The 21,368-nt window shown below is 42.0% G+C and overlaps 1 protein-coding gene across 2 annotated transcripts in view; it reads left to right on the plus strand.

Annotated features, from left to right (window-relative positions):
* The window catches only part of CDK14 (cyclin dependent kinase 14), a 1,214,920-nt gene that overhangs the window by 938,310 nt on the left and 255,242 nt on the right, over positions 1-21,368 (plus strand). For both annotated transcript variants that reach the window (XM_029588836.1, XM_029588837.1), the window contains exon 13: positions 13,868-14,007. In XM_029588836.1, the coding sequence (XP_029444696.1) occupies positions 13,868-14,007 (140 nt within the window). The remainder of the gene's footprint in view (positions 1-13,867; positions 14,008-21,368) is intronic.

The following is a 21,368-nucleotide window of genomic DNA, read 5'->3' on the forward strand; positions in this document are numbered from 1 at the left end:
TATAAACTCACACATGTACTGAAACATACGTGCCTACTTCAGGGCAGAAATACATGGTATTTTATAAACTGTGCAGCTTCCACTACATAGTTTATAAAATAATACTAGCATAAATCTCTACAGGCCTGCTTACATCTGCAAATAGTGTACCACGGACATTTTTGAAAGTTGGGCTCATAAAGTGTAAACAGAGCCCCATTTCACATGTACGTTCACCTGCACTAGAAAGAGGCATTATTGGGGGGAGGGCGAAGATGGGGTGTGGTAAGCATTTACACACGTACCTTTGATTTTGAAAAGTATGACAGTAACTTTCAAATGGGTTCACGGATGCACATATACCTGTGTGTGTCAGTGGGTGCCCAGATACGCGGCCATTTTATAACATGCGCGCACCGATTATAAAACAGCTTAGGTGCATGCAGATGTGCACTTAATTTTAAGCTTGTGCATGCCCAGCAGCGTAAAGTCAGGTTTGAGTCACGTGAGGGAATATTATGACAGGTGCCTGTCCACGCCATGATCAGTTTGACCATTTCGTCCACTGCTTCACCCAGTCTACAGCTAGGTCCTCTGAACCCACCTGGTTCTTTACCCTGCACTCTCCCCAGTTACCCCAGACTGTTTAAACCCCTCACAGGTGCCTGTAATGTTTGATAAAGCAGAAGTAAAATTATGGGGCACTGAACCTGGGCACGCCCAGTCGTGTAAGTACTTGCACACACATCTCTTGGCCCCCATCCGGAATACCCACACCATGCTCCTTTTTCCTCCGATGCAAGATATTTGTGCATCGGTACTTGTGCACGCATCTGGGCCCCTTATACAGTCATATGCTACATGCGTGAGTATTTCCTGATTTTGGCATGCGCATGCCTTTTAAAATTAACTTATAAGCACCTAAATATATACGTAGTAAGTACTGGGTCAACCTTCCTATTTTCAAAGCGGATTTATGTACATAAAAATGCTTTGAAAAATCCTGCTAAAGTCTGCGCAAAATATCCATAGACTTTAGCCCAATATTGGCAGTTATAAAATTACCCTCTGAAACTCCTGAAAGGCATTAAGACACAAGATGCAAACCTTTTTCACTGGAAAGGAAATTGTAAAACTAGAGGCTATGATGTGAAGCTCCAAGGGGGGATAAGCTCAGGAACAATGTCAGGTAGTATTTTTTTTTTATGGAGAAAGGAGGTGGATACCGGGAATGGCCTTCCAGAGGAGGTGGAGGAGACAAAAACAGAAACGGAATTTAGAAAACAGTGGGATAAATATAGAGAACCGCTAGAGTCAGAGGATGGCAATGAAGCACTGGGTGACTTGAAAAGTGCAGCAGTTCAGCCTATAAAAGCAGTAGTATGACTGCTTTGTGCTTCTAGGGATGCACTGGAGTGTAACCCACACGGAGCTGCGATTACAACCCTAAAGGGCAATTATTAGGATAATTTGCATGGTGCGTCCATTACCACTCTAAACAGCAGTTGTACGATTGCATGGGGTTATTGGCTTGGGTATTAGTCTTGTGAGAGGCAGAGTTGAAAATGGCAGGGTCTGAAATGATCTTCCAGCTGATGAGGTAAAGGCCCTTACTTTGGCAGACTTTGGGTATCCTTGGGTCAGTGGTGGGGAAAGACTGGCAAAAGACTTGGGAGGGGCCGGGGGGAAGGGGGGATGTTGGGTTACCTATGGGATTTTGTGTACACATAACTTAAATTGAGTGAATCACTGCTGGGCAGACTGCTGGATCAGTTTAGTCTTTGTGAGTCATTTACTAAGTTACTAAAAAAGATTTGCATTCATACTGTAAGAGGGATTTCAGAAGATGACAGGAAAGTATGAGAGAAATAGAGAAGATATGGCAACAAAGGCAGAAACTGAAGAAAAAATAGTGAAGGCAGTAAAGAAAGGTGGTGACTTTTTTTTAGATTTGTTATTGAAAGGAGGACATGCAGAGGCAGGATTGAAAGATGAAACGTTGGACTGTATGGAAGCCAACAAGGAAAAAAGCAGAAATACTGAACAGGGAGGATAACTTTGAAACAACTCTGCATGGCCCCATATATGCGTGTATATGGCTAGATATGCTATTTATTATTAATCTGCTTTTTGTCACTTCAAAGCAGATTACATTCAAGTACCAATGGTTTTTCCTCTCTAAGGGCCTGATTTATTAAGGCTTTTCTCCCATTCTGTCTCTATGGGGAAAAAAGCTTAGTAAATGAGGCCGATGCAATACAGTACGCACTGAGCTCAGAGCACTGTATAACCCGCAGTTGGATGCGGGTTGTAGAGGAGCTAACTTATCCCCTTATGCAATAAGGGGATTGATGCCTCTACAACGCACATCCAACGCAGAGTGAAACTAATAGTGCTCATCACATGCAAATGCATGTGAAAAGACTATTAGCTTTTCACTCCCTATGCCAAAAAAAAAGTGCATCTAGGACACACATTTTAGCGATAAGAAATTAACACCTGCCCGGAGCAGGCGTTAATTGCTGAGTGCTACTAAAAGTAGTACAGAAAAGCAGAAAAAAACAGCTTTTCTGTACTGCCTCCTACTTTTTTTGTAAATGGTATTTTATTAGAGTGTCCAATAATAGTACAATACATTAATACATTATTGAAGTCAAACATAATGGATAGTGTACATTAAAGTATGTTCAAACATGTGTATAGTAAATGTGCATGGATATGTATATTAGGGATGTGCATCATTTTTCGACGATTAAAATTATCGTCCGATAATTTTAAAATAGTCTTAAATCATTAAAGAACACAATACAATAGGAATTCTAACGATTTATCATTAAAAAATCGTTAATCGGGTTAGTGCGCACTAACCGGGAGTTAGTGCGCACTAACAGAAAATGATACAAATTGACACTGTTCAGGTCAGTTAGGAATGAATATGTATTCCTATTGGCTGGCTGCCCTCTTATTTATTGATGTTACCAAGGTTCCCACTGAGGTGATGGTTGGGGGGATGGGAAATGGAAACGGTTGGTAGCTTGACAAAAAAAGTAATGTGATCAGTCAATGTGACTAGAACTTGTGCCTATCCCTGATACTGGGAGTGTTGTGATCTTCCTGCACACAGTGCCCTAACCCTGATACCGGGAGTGTTGTGATCTTCCTGCACGCAGTGCCCTATCCCTGATACCGGGGGTGTTGTGATCTTCCTGCACTGAGCAGGGATACGGCACTGCATGCAGGAAGATCACAACACTCCCGGTATCAGGGTTAGAGCACTGTGTGCAGGAAGATCACAATACCCCTGGTATCAGGGTTAGGGCACTGTGTGCAGGAAGATCACAACACTCCTGGTATTAGGGATAGGGCCCTAACCCTGATACCAGATCACAACACTCCCGGTATCAGGGATATGGTACTGAGTGCAGGAAGATCACAACACTCCCGGTATCAGGGTTAGGGCACTGTGTGCAGGAAGATCACAACACCCCTGGTATCAGGGATAGGGCACTGCATGCAGGAAGATCACAACACTCCCGGTATCAGGGTTAGGGTACTGTGTGCAGGAAGATAACAACACTCCTGGTATTAGGGATAGGGCACTGCATGCAGGAAGATCACAACACCCCTGGTATCAGGGATAGGGCACTGCGTGCAGGAAGATCACAACACTCCCAGTATCAGGGATAAGGCACTGCATGCAGGAATATCACAACACTCCCGGTATCAGGGATAGGGCACAAGTTCTAGTCACATTGACTGATCACATTACTTTTTTTGTCAAGCTACCAACTGTTTCCATTTCCCATCCCCCATATATTGTCTGTGGGAACCTTGGTAACATGAATAAATAAGAGGGCAGCCAATAGGAATACATATTCATTCCTAAACTGACCTTAACTGACCTGAAAAGTGTCAAATTGTATCATTTTCTGTTAGTGCGCACTAACAATGTTTAGTGCGTGCTAACTTCCTGTTAGCGCGCACTATCGGGAAAAAAACGATTTTTTAACTAAAAAATCGTGCCAAACACGATTTTCTTCTCCTACCAGACAATTTCGATCGTTAAGACGATCGGGCACACGATTCACATCCCTAATGTATATATCCTTATAGCAATGTAACCATGTTCGGATGATCTCCAATGAGTCCTGAATCTTCCGGTCGGCTCAACCACCCCATAGGGAATGTAATCGTTTAATCATGAGCGGGTATACGGTCACATGTCCAGATACAACGTTGGATATTAAATACAGCTTCTAAACAACAGTTAGAGATGGCGATAACAGTGTTTGCCTCCACTTCTGGTAGGGAGACCATACGGAGTTAAACTTAGCTACATGGCGATGTTTCCTGGCAGTTAGTTTATAAAGTTCACACATCTTGTCCAGCTTGGAAATCATGTCTTTCAACTGTGGTGGGTGTATTTGTTTCCATTGGGCTGCAATAACGCATCTTGCAGCTAGTACTATCTGATTGAGTAAAATCCCAGTCGTCGAGACCCCCCGATCAGAGCATTTAATAAAGCAATTTTAGGTGTAATCTGTACCTCCATCTGAAGGATTTGCTTTATGAGATCGCCTACCTCCCCCCAGAATCGAACCACTGTGGTCACAGTGGATCATTCTTTCACCACATGTGAAAGAATGATCCACTGTGACCACAGCCTTTCCAACACTCATCCGTTTGGGAGACTCCAGCCCTGAACAAGCAAATCGGAGTATAGTACCATCTCAGCATTACCTTATACCCATTCTCTATGAGTAGGCCTGATACTGAACTGCATTTAGTATTTAAGAAAATTATATCCCATTGTACTGCATTCAATTCAGTTCCTAGATCTTCCTCCCAGGCCCTCACAAATAAAGGTTTCTGGATGGTGTTTTTATTAAGAAAGGTATACATTTTGGATATGACCCCTTGGATCTTGTCTGCCTGGGAACACCAGATTTCCAGTTGCGTCTTTCCCTTGGAAAGGTCGGTCGCTATATTCTCAGTCCAAATAAAGTGACACAGTTGAAGATATGGGAATCTATCCCTATCCTTTAACCCAAAGGTGTCTGTGAGGCTAGGGAAATTAATCATCCCCCTTTTATCCCATATGAAATGAAATGAAGTAACCTTTTTAAGTTTCCATTCCTGAAAACTATGAGAGATTTGTCCCGGGAGAAATAGTTTATGGAAATGTAAATGAGGGCTATAAAAATATTTCCTGCCTCCCACTAATTTATGCCTCAATTGATTCCATATTCTCAGGGTGTTATGAGTGGTGAGGGGAAGTTCTTTATCTATTAGCCATATATGTTTCGGTTGCCACATCAGGGCTTTCAAGGGCATAGATCCTGTCTTGTTCAATGTCGACCCATCTTTTTTGTTCCCCCTCCTTATTCCAGTCAATTATGGCTCGCAATTGAGCGGCAACAAAGTACCAACATAATTGTGGGTCTCCCAGTTCTCCCCTCAGCTTATGTCTATATATAACTCCCCTCCCTACCCTGGGTGGTTTCCATTTCCAAATGAAAGCAAATATTCTTTTATGCCAGTTCTTCAGAACGGCTGTGGGGACATGTATAGGCAGAGTCTGAAAAAGATATAGGAACTTGGGGAGAACACTCATTTTTATTGACGCTATGCGTCCTAACCATGTGAGTGGAGATCGCTGCCATCTGTCTAAATCGCTGAAGATTTTATTTGTTAAGGGAGTATAATTTAATTTAAACAAATCACCGACCTTATTACTGAGATATATGCCTAAATATTTTATTTTAGATTGTGCCCATTTGAAAGAAAATTTCTGTTTAGGGCTGGGGAGTTGATGTTGTGGAATCGTTAAGTTTAAGACCTCAGATTTGTCTAAATTAAGCCGAAATCCAGAAACTGCACTAAACTCAGATAGAACATCTACCACTCCCTGTAAAGAAGTTGAATGGCTATCTAGAGTAACTAGGATGTCATTGGCGAATAATGACAACTTATATTCACAGGTACCCACCTTAATCCCCGATATGGAGGGGTCGGATCTAACCTTTATAGCAAGGGGTTCTAAAAATAAGGCAAATAGTAATGGGGACAAAGGACACCCCTGCCTGGTGCCCCTTCCTATAGGGAACATGTCAGAATAATAGCCGTTCACCTTTACACACACTTTAGGTGCATCATAAACCTTACCCATCTAATTGAGAAAAAACTCCCCAAAGTTCATCTACTTTAGTGTGTGAAATAGATAGGGCCAGTGCACCATGTCAAATGCTTTCTCAGCATCTACAGAGAATAATGCTGCTGGGCCTTGGGTCTCCTGCACACACCATATCAGATCGGTAATTTTATGAATGTTGTCCGTAGCCGTTCTACCAAGAATAAATCCAGTTTGGTCAGGGTGGACCAATTTTGTCATAACCATATTCAAACGGTTTGCCAAAATTTTGGCCAGAATTTTAAAATCAATATTTATTAGCGAGATGGGTCTATATGACCCACACTCCATGGGGTCCCGTCCCAGTTTGGCTAAAATTGTAATACCTGCAACATTTGACCCTACGAACAGTTGAGTACCTGTCCTCAATGAATTATACATCTTCAAAAGAATTGGGGCTACGACATCTCTAAACTTTCAATAAAATTGAGCTGTGTATCCATCGAGGCCCCGGGCTTTGTGTGGTTTGAGGTCCTTGATAACTTGTAATATTTCCCCTGCAGTGATTTCGCTATCTAAAAAGTTTTTATCTTCCTCAGATAGATCAGGGAGGCTAAGCTTTTGCAAGTAGGAATCTATCTGAGCCTCTTGGATACCTGGGTCTTTTGTATATAATTGGCCATAAAATTGCTGAACGCGCTGTTGAATCTCCTTAGGAGAAGATAGGAGAGATCTGTCTGCCCCATATATTCTGGTAATCTGATTCTCAGCTGTTCAATGTTTCAATTTATGCGCTAGAAGCCTGCTCGCTTTAGTTCCTCATTCGAAGTGCTCTTGTTTTACAATATTCAATTGGTGGGAGATATTATCAATGTGAGGGCAAGTAAGGATTCCCTAGCTGATTGCAATTCTTTAAATATCCTAAGTGACAGATGCATCTTATGCTTCCTCTCCAATAGAGCAATCTTTTCCAATAGTACCTTTTGTGAGGCCAGTTTTAGCTTCTTTTGTTAGCACGCCTGAGATATAAATCTACCCCTGAGTACTGCTTTCAAGCAATCCCAATATAGGGTTGGGGAGATTTCTTCAGCGGCATTAAGCAGCTCATACTCACTAATCGCAGAGATAATCTGAGAGCAAAATGTCTCATCTTCTAGTAATGTGTCAGTGCCCCGGTATATAAAAAACCCGTAAATAAACAAATAAATAAATAAATTCAATTTCCAATATCTTGTGCCAGGAGGTGCAGATTCTAATGGGAGTGCTAACCACACCGGAGCATGGTCAGACAAAGAAATTGACCCAATATCAATGTATTCCACACATTAAGAAAGGTGGAAAGAAGGCAAAACGATTACCGGCATTGTTAAAAGGGGAGGTGAAAGATGCTATTTTAGCCAAAAGATCTTCATTCAAAAATTGGAAGAAGGACCCAACAGAAGAAAAAAGGATAAGGCATAAAAGTTAGGAAGTTAAATGTAAGACATTGATAAGACAGGCTAAGAGACAATTTGAAAAGAAGTTGGCTGTAGAGGCAAAAACTCACAGTAAAAACTTTTTTAAATATATCCGAAGCAGAAAGCCTGTGAGGGACTCAGTTGAACTGAGAAGATAAGTCCATCGCAGAAAGATTAAATGATTTCTTTTCTTCAGTGTTTACTGGGGAGTACCCGTACTAGAGAAGGTTTTCATGGGTAATGATTCAGATGGACTGAACCAAATCACAGTGAACCTAGAAGATGTGGTAGACCTGAGTGACAAACTGAAGAGTTGTAAATCACCTGGACCGGATGGTATACACCCCAGAGTTCTGAAGGAACTAAAAAATGAAATTTCAGACCTATTAGTAAAAATTTGTAACCTATCATTAAAATCATCCATTGTACATGAAGACTGGAGGATAGCTAATGTAACCCCCATATTTAAAAAGGGCTCCAGGGGCGATCCAGGAAACTACAGACCGGTTAGCCTGACTTCAGTGCCAGGAAAAATAGTGGAAAGTGTTCTAAACATCAAAATCACAGAACATATAGAAAGACAAGGTTTAATGGAACAAAGTCAGCATGGCTTTACCCAAGGCAAGTCTTGCCTCACAAATCTGCTTCACTTTTTTGAAGGAGTTAATAAACATGTGGATAAAGGTGAACCGGTAGATGTAGTGTACTAGGATTTTCAGAAGGCATTTGACAAAGTTCCTCATGAGAGTCTTCTAGGAAAAATAAAAAGTCAGGAGATAGGTGGCGATGTCCTTTCGTGGATTACAAACTGGCTAAAAGACAGGAAACAGAGAGTAGGATTAAATGGACAATTTTCTCAGTGGAAGGGAGTGTGCAGTGGAGTGCCTCAGGGATCTCTATTGGGAACCTTACTTTTCAATATATTTATTAATGATCTGGAAAGAAATATGACAAGTGAGGTAATCAAATTTGCAGATGATACAAAATTGTTCAGAGTAGTTAAATCACAAGCAGATTGTGATACATTGCAGGAAGACCTTGTGAGGCTGGAAAATTGGGCATCAAAATGGCAGATGAAATTTAATGTGGACAAGTGCAAGGTGATGCATGTAGGGAAAAATAACCCATGCTATAGTTACACAATGTTAGGTTCCATATTAAGTGCTATTACCCAAGAAAGAGATCTAGGCGTCATAGTGGATAACACATTGAAATCATCAGTTCAGTGTGCTGCGGCAGTCAAAAAAGGAAACAGAATGTTGGGAATTATTAGAAAGGGAATGGTGAATAAAATGGAAAATGTCATAATGCCTCTGTATCGTTCCATGGTGAGACCGCACCTTGAATACTGTGTACAATTCTGGTCGCCACATCTCAAAAACGATATAATTGTGACGGAGAAAGTACAGAGAAGGGCTCCCAAAATGGTAAGGGGAATGGAACAGCTCCCCTAAAGAGGTTAGGACTTTTCAGCTTGGAGAAGAGATGGCTGAGGGGGGATATGATAGAGGTTTTTAAAATCATGAGAGGCCTAGAACGGGTAGATGTGAATCGTTTTTTTACACTTTCGGATAATATAAAGACTAGGGGGTACTCCATGAAATTAGCATGTGGCACATTTAAAACTAATCGAAGAAAGTTCTTTTTCACTCAGTTCTGGAATTTGTTGCCAGAAGATGTGGTTAGTGCAGTTAGTATAGCTGTGTTTAAAAAAGGATTGGATAAATTCTTGGAGGAGAAGTCCATTACCTGCTATTAATTAAGTTGACTTAGATGATAACCACCGCTATTACTAGCAATGGTAACATGGAATAGACTTAGTTTTTGGGTGCTTGCCAAGTTCTTATGGCCTGGATTGGCCACTGTTGGTAACAGGATGCTGGGCTTGATGGACCCTTGGTCTGATCCAGTATGGCATGTTCTTATGTGAACTAAGATTTTTATCTACTAGGAAGTAGTCGATCCTCGAATAAGATTGGTGAGGGTGAGAATAAAATGTATAATTTCTCTCTTCTGGGTGTCTATCTCACCATATGTCAAGAATGTCCCATTTTTAAAGAAAAGACTTCAAGGTGTATCTTCCTTGTTTTCCTCCTACTCCTCCACCTGTCGAGTTATCCAGTCTAGGCTGTGAGGTCATATTGAAATCTCCCCCTATGAGCATATGACCATCTCCCTCTCTGTCTATGACCCCTTCCAGCTTGTGCATGTAATCAGAGAAATCCGTATTCGGGGCATAAGTATTATAGAGCGAATAAGTTTCCTGTCCTATTTCCACTTGTAATAGTAAATAACGACCCTCTAGGTCAGCCACAGTTTTCTTGACATACCCCTGGAAATCTTTATGAAACATAATGCATACCCCTGTATATTTAGCGTTCTTGGACGCCGCAGCAAAAAATTGACGTGGATATAGTTGCCACTGAAGATGACGCTCCTAACGCTTTTTTAAATGTGTCTCTTGAAGAAGCAATATGTCTGCCCCGGACCCTTGTGCCTCAGCCAGAAACAGTCATCTCTTCTGGGGGCTATTTAGACCTCTAACATACTGCCTCCTACTTAATATCCTTGGGGTATTAAGTGGGAGGAACCTCTAACATACTGCCTCCCACTTAATATCCTTGGGATATTAAGTGGGAGGAACAACTCTTTAAAAAAATAAATAAAAAAAAGAAGTTTAAAAAAAGCGCTGGCAGGGGTTTGGAAAATGGACACTGGTTAATTCAGCGTCCATTCTCCAAACCTGCCTACGGGCCCCAGAAGGAGTATATAAATCAATATGAAAGTGTCGGGCACTTAATATTAATTTATTCATTCCTTCACTTATTGCCCATTGGTACTTTTCACTGACATTTGTCAGTGAAAGGACCAATCCCCTTTCAGGACAGCCTTCTGAAAGGTGATTGGTCCTTCTTCTGACCTGTGACAGTAAAGTGACCAATCTGCAAAAAGTAAAGGAGTGAATAAATTAATATTAAGTGCCCGACACTTTCATATTGATCTCTTCTGGTGCCGGTAGTCAGGTTGGGAGAATGGAAGCTGAGTTTATCAGCATCCATTTTCCTAACCCCTGCATGTGCGCTGGTTAGGAAAATGGGACGCTGGCTATCCATTGCTCCTACCATGTGACAGGGGCCGACCAATGGCACCGGTAGCCCCTGTCATATGGTAAGGGCAAAGGGCCACTGGCACCATTTTGATTACTGGCAGCCGACGGCCCGAGATGAGGAGATCACTCCCGGGACCCCCGCTGGACCATTGGGGACTTTCGGTAAGTCTTGGGGGGGTAGGAAGGGTGGGGGGATTATAGGGATGTGTGAAGCAGACTTTTCCGAAATTTCAGAAAATTCGTTTTTCGAGGTGGCCGAAAAAATTCGGCCCGAACATCAGGAAAACGAAATTTCCTGCTGCGGGCTGATAACGAAGGACAAACCACATCTCTACCCTTGACCACACCTTTTCTTCACATGTTCTGTATATGTGCGCTGTAACCAAAAGACCATGCATACTTTTTAGTTTTACAAAATAGTGATTATGCAAGTACAAATGCTTACGTACATATATGCTAATTTTTATGCACGTAACTCTTTGAATATTCACTCGTATATCTTGCTGTAACTTCTGATTGTTTTTGTAGGTGTGTTTTAAAAAAAATTTGGGGCTTTTCTTTTTAACTTAGTGTTTTTCAGGCATAAACTAGTTCAACTTTAGAATGCATTTCTGACTAGTTTTTAGTTTCAGGTCTCTAGTGGTGCTAATAACCTAGTTTGTCATTTTATGGGGTTTTTTTTAATCATTTTATAGCTATGCTTTTTGTTACCCTCTTAGAACTGTGGATTGGCAAGATATAAGCTTTTTAAATAAATAAATTTGCATATAATGCACCCTCATTTATATTCATGCGCATGTTAATTTTCACCCATATATAGTCAATGCTGGGGGGGTGCCTTCATGTGCTCGTTAAGGCCTTATTGCATAGTATGCTGTATTTTTAGCATGTGCATAAGGACCCTAATGTGCAAGCTAAACTTTATTGCAGAGGCCCTTTTATTTTGGGGAGGTGCAGTTATTTCATACGCTGTTTTATTCTGCACATAAACTGTGCTGAAAAGTGCCACATTAATGATGAGGTGGTCTCGTTCTCCAAAACTTGAGAATAAACAAGAAATATAATAAAGGGAGTTTTGCTGCGAGATTATAACTGTGCCTATAAAAGAGACACATGAAACAAGACTTGTTTACTTTGGGAAGCATTCCACCAGACAAGCCGCACTTTTTATCCAAAAATGCATAGACAGGCCTGATCTTTGTTTATCTGAGCTGCCCCTTGCTAATGATTATGTGAAGCAGTTGAGCCTCTTTCTTTACCACAGTTAACAAGCACAGTGAGTTCAGAAGTTCAGTGCACATGCCTAGATCTCTCCCATTTTTTTCTCCATTGGAACTTAAACTAGAGACAGCTTCACTGAGCCTAAGGTTCTGCTTGACCTAAAACCGACCTTCCTTTTCAATATAAAAAACATTTAAGCCCATTTTCTTAAATTAAATCAAACTCTTTAATTCTGAACAAGTTGGTACAGTAATACAATTATGGATGCTTTGAAGTGTAATGGGGCTCGAGCAGCATTTACTGTATGTTTAGTCTGTAATCTACACTTTAGAGCTGCCAGCTCACCTTCACTAAACAGACTGATCCAGTCCTCATCATGCTCCATTGCATGCATGGTTTTCCTAGTGATCTCCCCTAAGAAAGTCAGAACTGCAAATTCAGGTATGCACCGGTGTGGGAAGGGATGCAGAACCAGGATTGGTTCTGCATCCCTATTCTCTTAACCTGGTGAGGTGGCACCCCTACTATACTTAGAGAACATTTCTAAATGTGTACCATATGCTGGAAAGTTTCATTTTTCGGCACACACTTCTGTGTGTGTTAGCATGGGAGTGGAGTGGTTCAGGTCTTTTTAAACTCTTTAAAATGTTCCTTGCGAAACCATTCGTTTTTTTTAATGGTAAATGCCAGGGGCTGCGTTGTTGCGCGGCAGATTCTGGCTCATTGTCTGCTGACATTATGTATGCTGTCATGCCCAGTAACCATTCCCTAGTGATTAGTGTGACATTAAGTCAAGCATGAATATTGAGACTGGCTGTATCTCACATGCCGAGTTACTAGATGCTCAACTGCTGTGAGACAAAACATGCTATTATACCTGAGACACAAAGCCATATTGTATTAAATTCTACCCTCTCATCCTACAGAAGAGGCATGCCGAATTCCAAAACACTTTTTGCTGTGTTTAAAACATTTAAACACCCAAACTTGCCTCACTAAAGATTAAAAAGAAAAAAAAAGTTTCAACCTAAGTTTTCTCTGTTTGACTAATGCCGCCTTGTTGACACATGGAACCAGTAAAAACATGTTGTAAAAGGCATTAGAAGCAAAGTAGTGCAGGGTAAGAGTATAGGGGCCTTCATTTTATAGTTTTTATTTTATTTTTCCTGGAGATTTCAATGTTACAACAAAATAAAAAAAAATCTGTGAAAGATTAATTTTCCACTGGTTTTTCTCCTGTTATATAACCGACATTTTTCCACTGATTTTTTTTTTTCTTATAACATTGAAACTCCCAGTTAAAATAAAATAAAATCCGAAAATGAAAGACCCCAAGTATAGAGCAACTCAAGTAGCTAAAATATGTGGATTACAAACTGTGACATATATGAATGTTGACAATACTAGTCTTAAAAACAAATCTATATATTGTGGCCCTCCTGAGATAAAATATAGCAGCATAATAAATGACCCGACACCCCCCCCCCCCCCCCCCCCCCCCCAAGTTTATACCTGAGGCAATGGAGGGTGAAGTGACTTACCCAAAGTCATAGGTTTTGGATCCTGGTCTCCCTGGTAGTCAGCCTATTACTTTAACCACTAGGAGACAGTTGCAGTCTTGGTAGGTTGTGATACCTACAATTGGACCAGCTCAGGGATATAGAAATAGGGTGGTGTTCATGTGCTTTCAAGATCGCCTAGGCGGCCCTTCTTCAGATGAGCACATCCGAGGTGGATTTAATTACTTGCCCTTTCCAAACCTGCGCTCAAAAGATGTCACTTGTTTTCAGCAAATGACATAACTGAAAATGTGAAACCAGGTCAGACCAGATACTTTCTCCTGCCTGAGAAAGATGCAGTCATTGCTGAATTTGCTGACATTTTTGAAACAGCAGTATATATACATCTCACCTACTGGCAGCATCAACTCCTGCTCATCGTGTGTCTGTCTTTTTCTCCTGTGTTTTTCAGGCTGAGTTATGTGAATCATGCTGAGGACCTGGCCTCCAAACTACTTCAGTGTTTTCCAAAGAACAGACTGTCAGCCCAAGCTGCACTGAACCATGATTATTTCAGTGACCTCCCCCCACGGCTATGGGAGCTAACCGATAGTGAGTATGACTGAGCACCAGTAGCAAACTTCAATTAAATCAGTAATATTTCCCCCCTTTGAGGTATCAAAATCCATGACATCCAGGAGTGAATTTTCAAAGCTATTTACACGCATTAAGAAATAGTAAAATGGCGTTTATAAAATCGTGTGGGGCTCAGTGCACATGAAAGTATTGTGCGTAACCTGATTTTGCAGGTACTTCTATGTGCAGTGGAGGGGCGTTCTCAGGGGATGAAGTTGTGGTAGGTGTTGGGACTAAGGCACTTACTTTTATCTTATAAAAAGTGCTTAAATAAATTCACCCTCTCAAATTATGCCCTTGATAAAGGATGTGTAACATTGTTCAGTTGAATCTGTGCATGTACAAGCCCACAGGCCGATACAATTAAATGTTAACCTGCATTTGGACGTGCGTTTTGGACACGCTAGCTTTACCCCTTATTCAGTAAGGGGTAATAGCGCGTCGAAAACGCGCGTCCAAACCCCCCCCCAAGACTAAAAGCGCCCGCAACATGCAAATGTATGTTGATGGCCCTATTAGTCATTCCTGCGCGATACAGAAAGTAAAATGTACAGCCAAGCCGCACATTTTACTTTCAGAAATTAGCGCCTACCCAAAGGTAGGCGCTAATTTCTGCCGGCACCGGGAAAGTGCACAGAAAAGCAGTAAAAACTGCTTTTCTGTGCACCCTCCGACTTAATATCATGGCGATATTAAGTCAGATGTCCTGAAAGTTAAAAAAAAAAAAAAAATTTGAAATCGGCTCGCGGGTTGAAAACCGGACGCTCAATTTTGAAGGCGTCCGGTTTCCGAACCTGTGGCTGTCAGCGGGCTTGAGAACAGACGCCGGCAAAATTGAGCATCGGCTGTCAAACCCGCTGACAGCCGCCGATCCTGTCCAAAAAGAGGCACTAGGGATGCGCTAGTGCCTCTTTTTGGACAGGATCTTTTTACCACTGGCCCTAATTTAAATATTTTAGTTTACTGAATCGCGTGCACAGGACACTGGCCTGTAACAGGGTACCATCAAGCTAGGGCGAGATAACATAGAGGAAATCTCATCTCTGTGAGACGTACCTCACTCCAAATGACGTCAAATCTTCACCAAGGTGTACTGTGCTGTTCGTATATCTCACTCTGCATCTAAAACTGGCCCCTAAAACACCTCCAACACCTCACCTCGAGCTATTAGCTGGCCCTCCTATAGTGATATAAATAGCTGAATACTGTAACTCCCCAAAGGTGCTCTCTCCACCCCCCCCCATGAAAAAAGGTGTATTAAAAGCATGCGATATTGCCCCTCATTTTAGTTTATCCCACCTCTTGACAGCCTCCATTCATGTTTCTTTTTCTGTGCACAAAAAGTGTGTGGTCGGCGAGGGGAAATATCAATGTTCAGTTTGTGTGTGAAACTCTATAAGTTACCTACACATAGACATTGGGGCCGATGCAATAAGTGTGCCAAAAGTGGGCGCTCAGGCACCTCTCCTGGGGGTGCCTTGCAATATTTAATTTAGGGGTCGTGCTGCCAAGGAGGCACTAGGGTCAATTGTGCAACCCTAGTACCTCCTTGGCAGCAGGTGCCCAGGTGAGGTCAGCTGTCTGTGCATTAGGAAAGTGGATGCTCAGTTTTATGAGCATCCATTTTCCTAACTGGTGCACAGCCACAGGTTAGGAAAATGGATGCTCGATAACTGAACGTCCGTTTCTCTAACTTGACCACGGCACTTTTTTTTTATTTAATTTTTTTAACTTTTTTAACTTTTTGGTTCCTTCAACTTAATATCGCCATGATATTAGTCAGAGGATGTACAGAAAAGCAGTATTTTCTGTACAACGTTTTGGAGTGCTAGGAAATTAACACATGCTCTGGGCAGGTGTTAATTTTTTGAGTGCAAAAAAATGTGCGGGCCCGGCGCACATTTTTTTTTTTTTTGCATGTGAAGTAAATAACTAATAGCCTCATCGTCATGCATTTGCATGAAATGAGCTCTTTTAGTTTTGTGGCACGTTGGACATGCATTGTGGATACGCTAATCTCCTTATAGCATAAGGGGCTGTGGATGCACCTCCAAAACGTGCGTCCAACTGCAGGTTAAACAGTGCGCTCAGCTGAGTGCACTGTTTTGCATTGGCCCCTTTCATTGTTAACCTCTTAAGTTTTCAAAAGTTAGACAGGGCCAGTGCTTCCATTAGGAAAACTAGGCGGCTGCTTAGAGCACCATATTTTTGAGGGCAGCAAAGTCCTGCCAGCACAAGGCACAGCAAGGGGCTGTGCCAGGGCTATTACTGATGGTGGTAGGGAGCACTGTGCTGGAACTGCTGCCACTAGGTAAATTGGGGAAGGGTGGCATGACCAAACATTTGCCTAGGGCGCCAAATACTCTTGCCCCAGTCCTGAAGTTAGGTACCCAAGTTCAGCTGAAAATAAGCACTTAAATTTAGGCACCTAAAACTGAGGTCCCTAAACTTTGGTCTAATATTCACTCACCTAACTTTAGAAGCCTAAAGCTGGAACTCAGCACTGAACAGTGCATACAGCACCTTCTTCGATCAGTCTATGAATTGTTTGATACTATATTGCATACCTTGATGGCTTCTATAGGAGCTTGGCACATGGCCTGTGCCTGGTTTAGAGCCAGCAGCATATGCAGTGATGATCATGATAAATTGGCAAATATGCTTTGTGTAGGGGAACACCTTTTTGGAAAGAAGCTCAGAGAAATGGTAACATAGATAAAAGAGCATAAAATAGCGGTCCAATCCCTCTCAACAAGACCTGAGCAAACTTCTTCTTTGAGACACTCCTACAATTTTAAGTGGCCATATTTCCAGAGATGCACCTTTTGGCCTTTCCAAAGATATTGGCTCCTGCCTTTTCCTACTAAGCATTCAGCAACTTCAGGCTCATGCTCATCGGTGCAAATGTTATCAATCTTAAGTGACTTAACAAGTTCAGTCCAAACCGGGGCCAATTTTAATCACTCTGAATATTCAACAGGCACCCTCTCAGGTAGGAGAGAAATCCAGGCATTCCTAGAGGAGTAGCGCAAGATAACTAAGGATCACTGCATTCTCATGATCGTGGAATCTGGATACCATTTGCATTTCTCCTGGCTGCCATCTCTTCCTCGTTGTTCAGCCTTCAATCTGAATCCATCTCACTTGACACAATTCTATCTGGAATTGGAATTACTTCTTCAACAACAAGTAATAGAACTGGTCCCTGCACTCCAACATGAGCAGGGATTCTATTCCTGGTACTTCCTCACCCTCAAAAAATCTGAGGGACTGAGAACCATCTGGATCTGAAAAACCTGAACAAAGCACCTGCTCCAAGAGAAATTCAAAATGAATTTCCTCAGCAGATACTACCCTACATTCAGAAGGGGGAAATGAATGGGCGCCCTTGATCTGAAGGATGCATATGCCCTCATACCCATCCATCCCACCCACTGGCATTATCTTTGCATCCAGATGAACTCTTCCCATTATCCTTCACCAGGGCTACCTTCGTAGGCTACAGAGATGGTTAGCTACCCTGCTGCAGCCCTGGGAACAGTCATGGTCCTCCAGGCATCACCAAATGGGGACCAGAGAATTCTCTGGGAGGTCCAGGGGAGACTTAACAAATTCAAACAAAGTCCAAGGTCCACACCTGAGCTTGGTTCCAAAATAGAAGTTTATTGTAAGACCAAAATAAATAGGCAGAATTGTTAGTGCCAACCCAGAAAATAACATTTATTAGGAAATGGCTAGATTCACTGCACGGGCGAACACTCTGAAATTACTCATTCACAAGCTGTTGAATTCGCAGTTCAGAGCAATCCTGATTCTTTTGAATAATATGGCAGTGCGCATTCATGTAGTTCCACTAATCTGTCTCCATATTCATTACCTGCAATGGGGTCTTTGCTGTTAATGGGACCAGCTAACTCAACCCTTGACAACCAAAGTATAAGTTTTAAAGAACATGAAATTGTAATTATGCTGATGGCTAAACCCTCGCTTATCAGGAAGGAGCTCCACTCCATGGGCTCCCTCATCAAGTAACTTAGCAATGGATGCCTTCTCCAAGTTTGGGGCACCCACACTGGACCTCTGCGAACCCACGGGACATGGTCTCTCAGAGTAAAAACATTTTCAATCTGTTAGAACTGAAAAAAATCAGAATATGTTCTGTAAACTTTCACATTTCTTCTCCAAGGGAAGAACATTCTAATTCAAGCTGACAACCAAGTGGCCATGTTTTATTTGAACAGACAGGGAGGAACAGGGTTATGGACTCTCTACCAAGAAGCGATAAAGATATGGAAATAGGCATGTGAATATCAAGCTGTCCTGCAAACTATCTATCTTCAAGGGATCTCGAACACACCAGTGGATCGTCTGTGCAAAGATTTCTGTCTGCATGAGTGGTGTCTGAAACAATCAACACTATTTGACTTATGGGGTCTTCCAACAATCGACCTATTTGCGAACAGAAAGCTGGAAAAATTTTGCTCGGTTCTACCCAGCAAACTCAAGTTGACTCAGCATGCTTTCCTGCTCATTTGGAATGTAGATCCCATGTATGCTTTTCCACCAATTCCACCAATAGCCAGAACAGTGCAAAGAGTGATACAAGATCAGGCTCGACTAATCCTCATAGGTCTAGCATGGCCCAGGCAAATTTGGTATGCATATCTTGTTCAGCTTTTCAGCAGTCCTCCAGTTCAATCAGGGGACAGATCCAACCCTGCTAACTCAAGAGGAAGGTAGTCTGTTCTATCCAAATCTCCCATCCCTCAACTTGATGGCTTGGATCTTGAACTCTCAGTAGTAACAGATCTCTCTTTACCCAGAGAGATTGAGGACATAATTATATCTGCCAAGAAGCCATCAACTAGGAAGGCCTATAGCTTTAAATGGAAAAGGTTCTCCTTATGTTGGCAGTGTAATGCCTTGGACCCGTTTTCATGCAAACCCAAACATCTGCTAATCTACTTGTTCTCTGCTTCTGAATCAGGCCTTGCTACATCATCAGTAAGAGTACATCTCAGTTCCAATGTAGCTTACAATATTCAAGTTGACAGTAAAACTATCTCAACCCATCCATTAGTATCAAGATTCATAAAAGGCTTATGGCAGGTTAAACCTCTGGTGCCATGAGACCTGAATAGTGTTCTTTCTTAATGAAACCATCCTTTGAGCCATTAAAATCGGCTTCTCACATTTTTGTCACGGAAAGTGGCATTTCTTGTAGCGGTAACATCAACCAGAAGAGTCAGTGAACTTCAGGCATTAGTTCACTATCCACCATATATGCACAGTAGGATGGTACTCCACATCCACCCAGAGTTTCTACCAAAAGTCATAGCAGTTTTCCATATCAATCAGGTCATCGCATCGCCTACCTTCTTCCTGAGGCAATATGTACATGAAGGAGAGAAGGCCTTTCATACTTTAGATTGCAAAAGATCTTTGGCCTACTACAAGAGAAACACTGAGCTGCATCACCAGGCTTCACAATTCTTTGTATCTTACAGTTCTTTCAGACTGGGCATAGCAGTTTATCAAACACACATTGTCTTATCTGGATTGTAGACTGCATCCAACACTGCTACGCAGCCACATATCTACAAATTACAAACTCTGTGAAGGCTCAAGTTAGAGCTCTGGCCTCTTCCATTGCTCATCTGCGAGCAGTACCTCTCTAAGACATCTGCAAAGCTACAATTTGGTTGAGAGTACATACATTTATGTCACATCACTGAATGGACAGCCTTTCAAGGAGTGACAGTAAATTTGGACAAGCAGTATTGCACAATAATTTACTCTCCATACTGTGGCCCGGGATGCTTATTCAGTAAATGCTCTCCCAGTAAATGTTCTACTGCAACCATCAGCTTGGGACTCCCCACATGTAATGGCTAATTCAGCCCTGCTTACCTTACCATAAATGGTGTTTTTCATAGATAGCAGGATGAATTAGGCATGGTAAATACCCATCCATCTCCCTGGAGAGTTGACTAGCTATCTAAATTTAACTCTACACTTGACTGAAGAAGCTAAGTAATGCCTGAATGGGAATTCCTGCACATGCTCAGTAAAGCTTAAAAGAGAGATGAGTCCTTTTGGTGCCACTGGATGACATCATCCACATATCATGATTAATTCATCCTGCTTTCTATGGAAAACACTGTTTATAATAAGCAAACCTGCTAAACATGGTATTTTCCCAGCTTAGGAAACTGCATTGTATTTTTCACAGTGGTTAAATTCTAAGAGAAAAAATACCATGTGTTAGTAGGACTCAAATGCTTGGTGATGATAGCCCATTCACCCAGGGCCGCCATCTTGTTAAAGGGTTATCGCGGCCCAAACGACAACCCCCCCCACCCAACATGTTGAAACTTCCCATGGACTTGTGAAACCCCCATCCCATCCACCTGTCCACAACCTCTAGAGGCAGCTCTAATTTAAAAATTAAAACAACAGTTTCACTCATATGGCAAACACTTTCTCCTCTTCCCGACTCCACCCCTTTGTAACAAAATACCCTCCATCTCCCTGATCCCTCAGGCATACCTTTAAAAACCTTGTGGTCTGCTGGGGCCTGGAGCATCCCCTAGATTCTGGGTCACTGTACAAGTTATGCCTTCTCATATGATAGGGACATAACTTGTAGAGTGACCGGCTGGCACTGTATTGAGGCAATCAGTATTTCAACAAATACTTATCAAATGATAGAGGCATAACATGTATTGTAGCTGACCAGCACCATTTTGATTCAGACAGCTCAGGGCCAGGACCCACTTAGCCACCAGGGTTTTAAAGGTATGCCCAGGGGTGTGGGTTATGGTGAGTCAGGTGGTTGGGGGGTGACTTAAGGCCAGGGACTGGAGGTTTAGAGCCAGATGGGCAAAGGGGTGAGGTTGAGAAGGGGGAGGAATGTTTGTCATACAAGTAATTTTATTTTTACTTTTTACATTAGAACTACCTCTAGAGACTGCTGGGGGAGGGGTGGGTCTCACAAGAACTCCCTGGGGGGGTTTCAATACATTGGAGAGGGGGGTCATTCAGGCCACTATGACCCTTTAAAAAAAAATTGCCTGGGAACAATTGCTGTCCCGATGTTCACAGTTGTAGCTAACTTTCAGGAAAATAATGCTGATTGCAGTTTTTCAGGCAAGTTCAGTTATTTTATTTCTATGAAATTGCCTAGTAATGAGCAGCTTTGCATGTATTTGCAAAGCATTTGTATGCAAAGCAACTCATTACCATTTTGAAATATTTAGGATAAAATAACACACGGTATTGAAAACAGCACACATTATTGATTTCACAAGTCTTTTACCATGTGGTATCCTCCTAAG

This window comes from Rhinatrema bivittatum, chromosome 2, assembly GCF_901001135.1.
Source record: "Rhinatrema bivittatum chromosome 2, aRhiBiv1.1, whole genome shotgun sequence".
NCBI lineage: Eukaryota > Metazoa > Chordata > Amphibia > Gymnophiona > Rhinatrematidae > Rhinatrema > Rhinatrema bivittatum.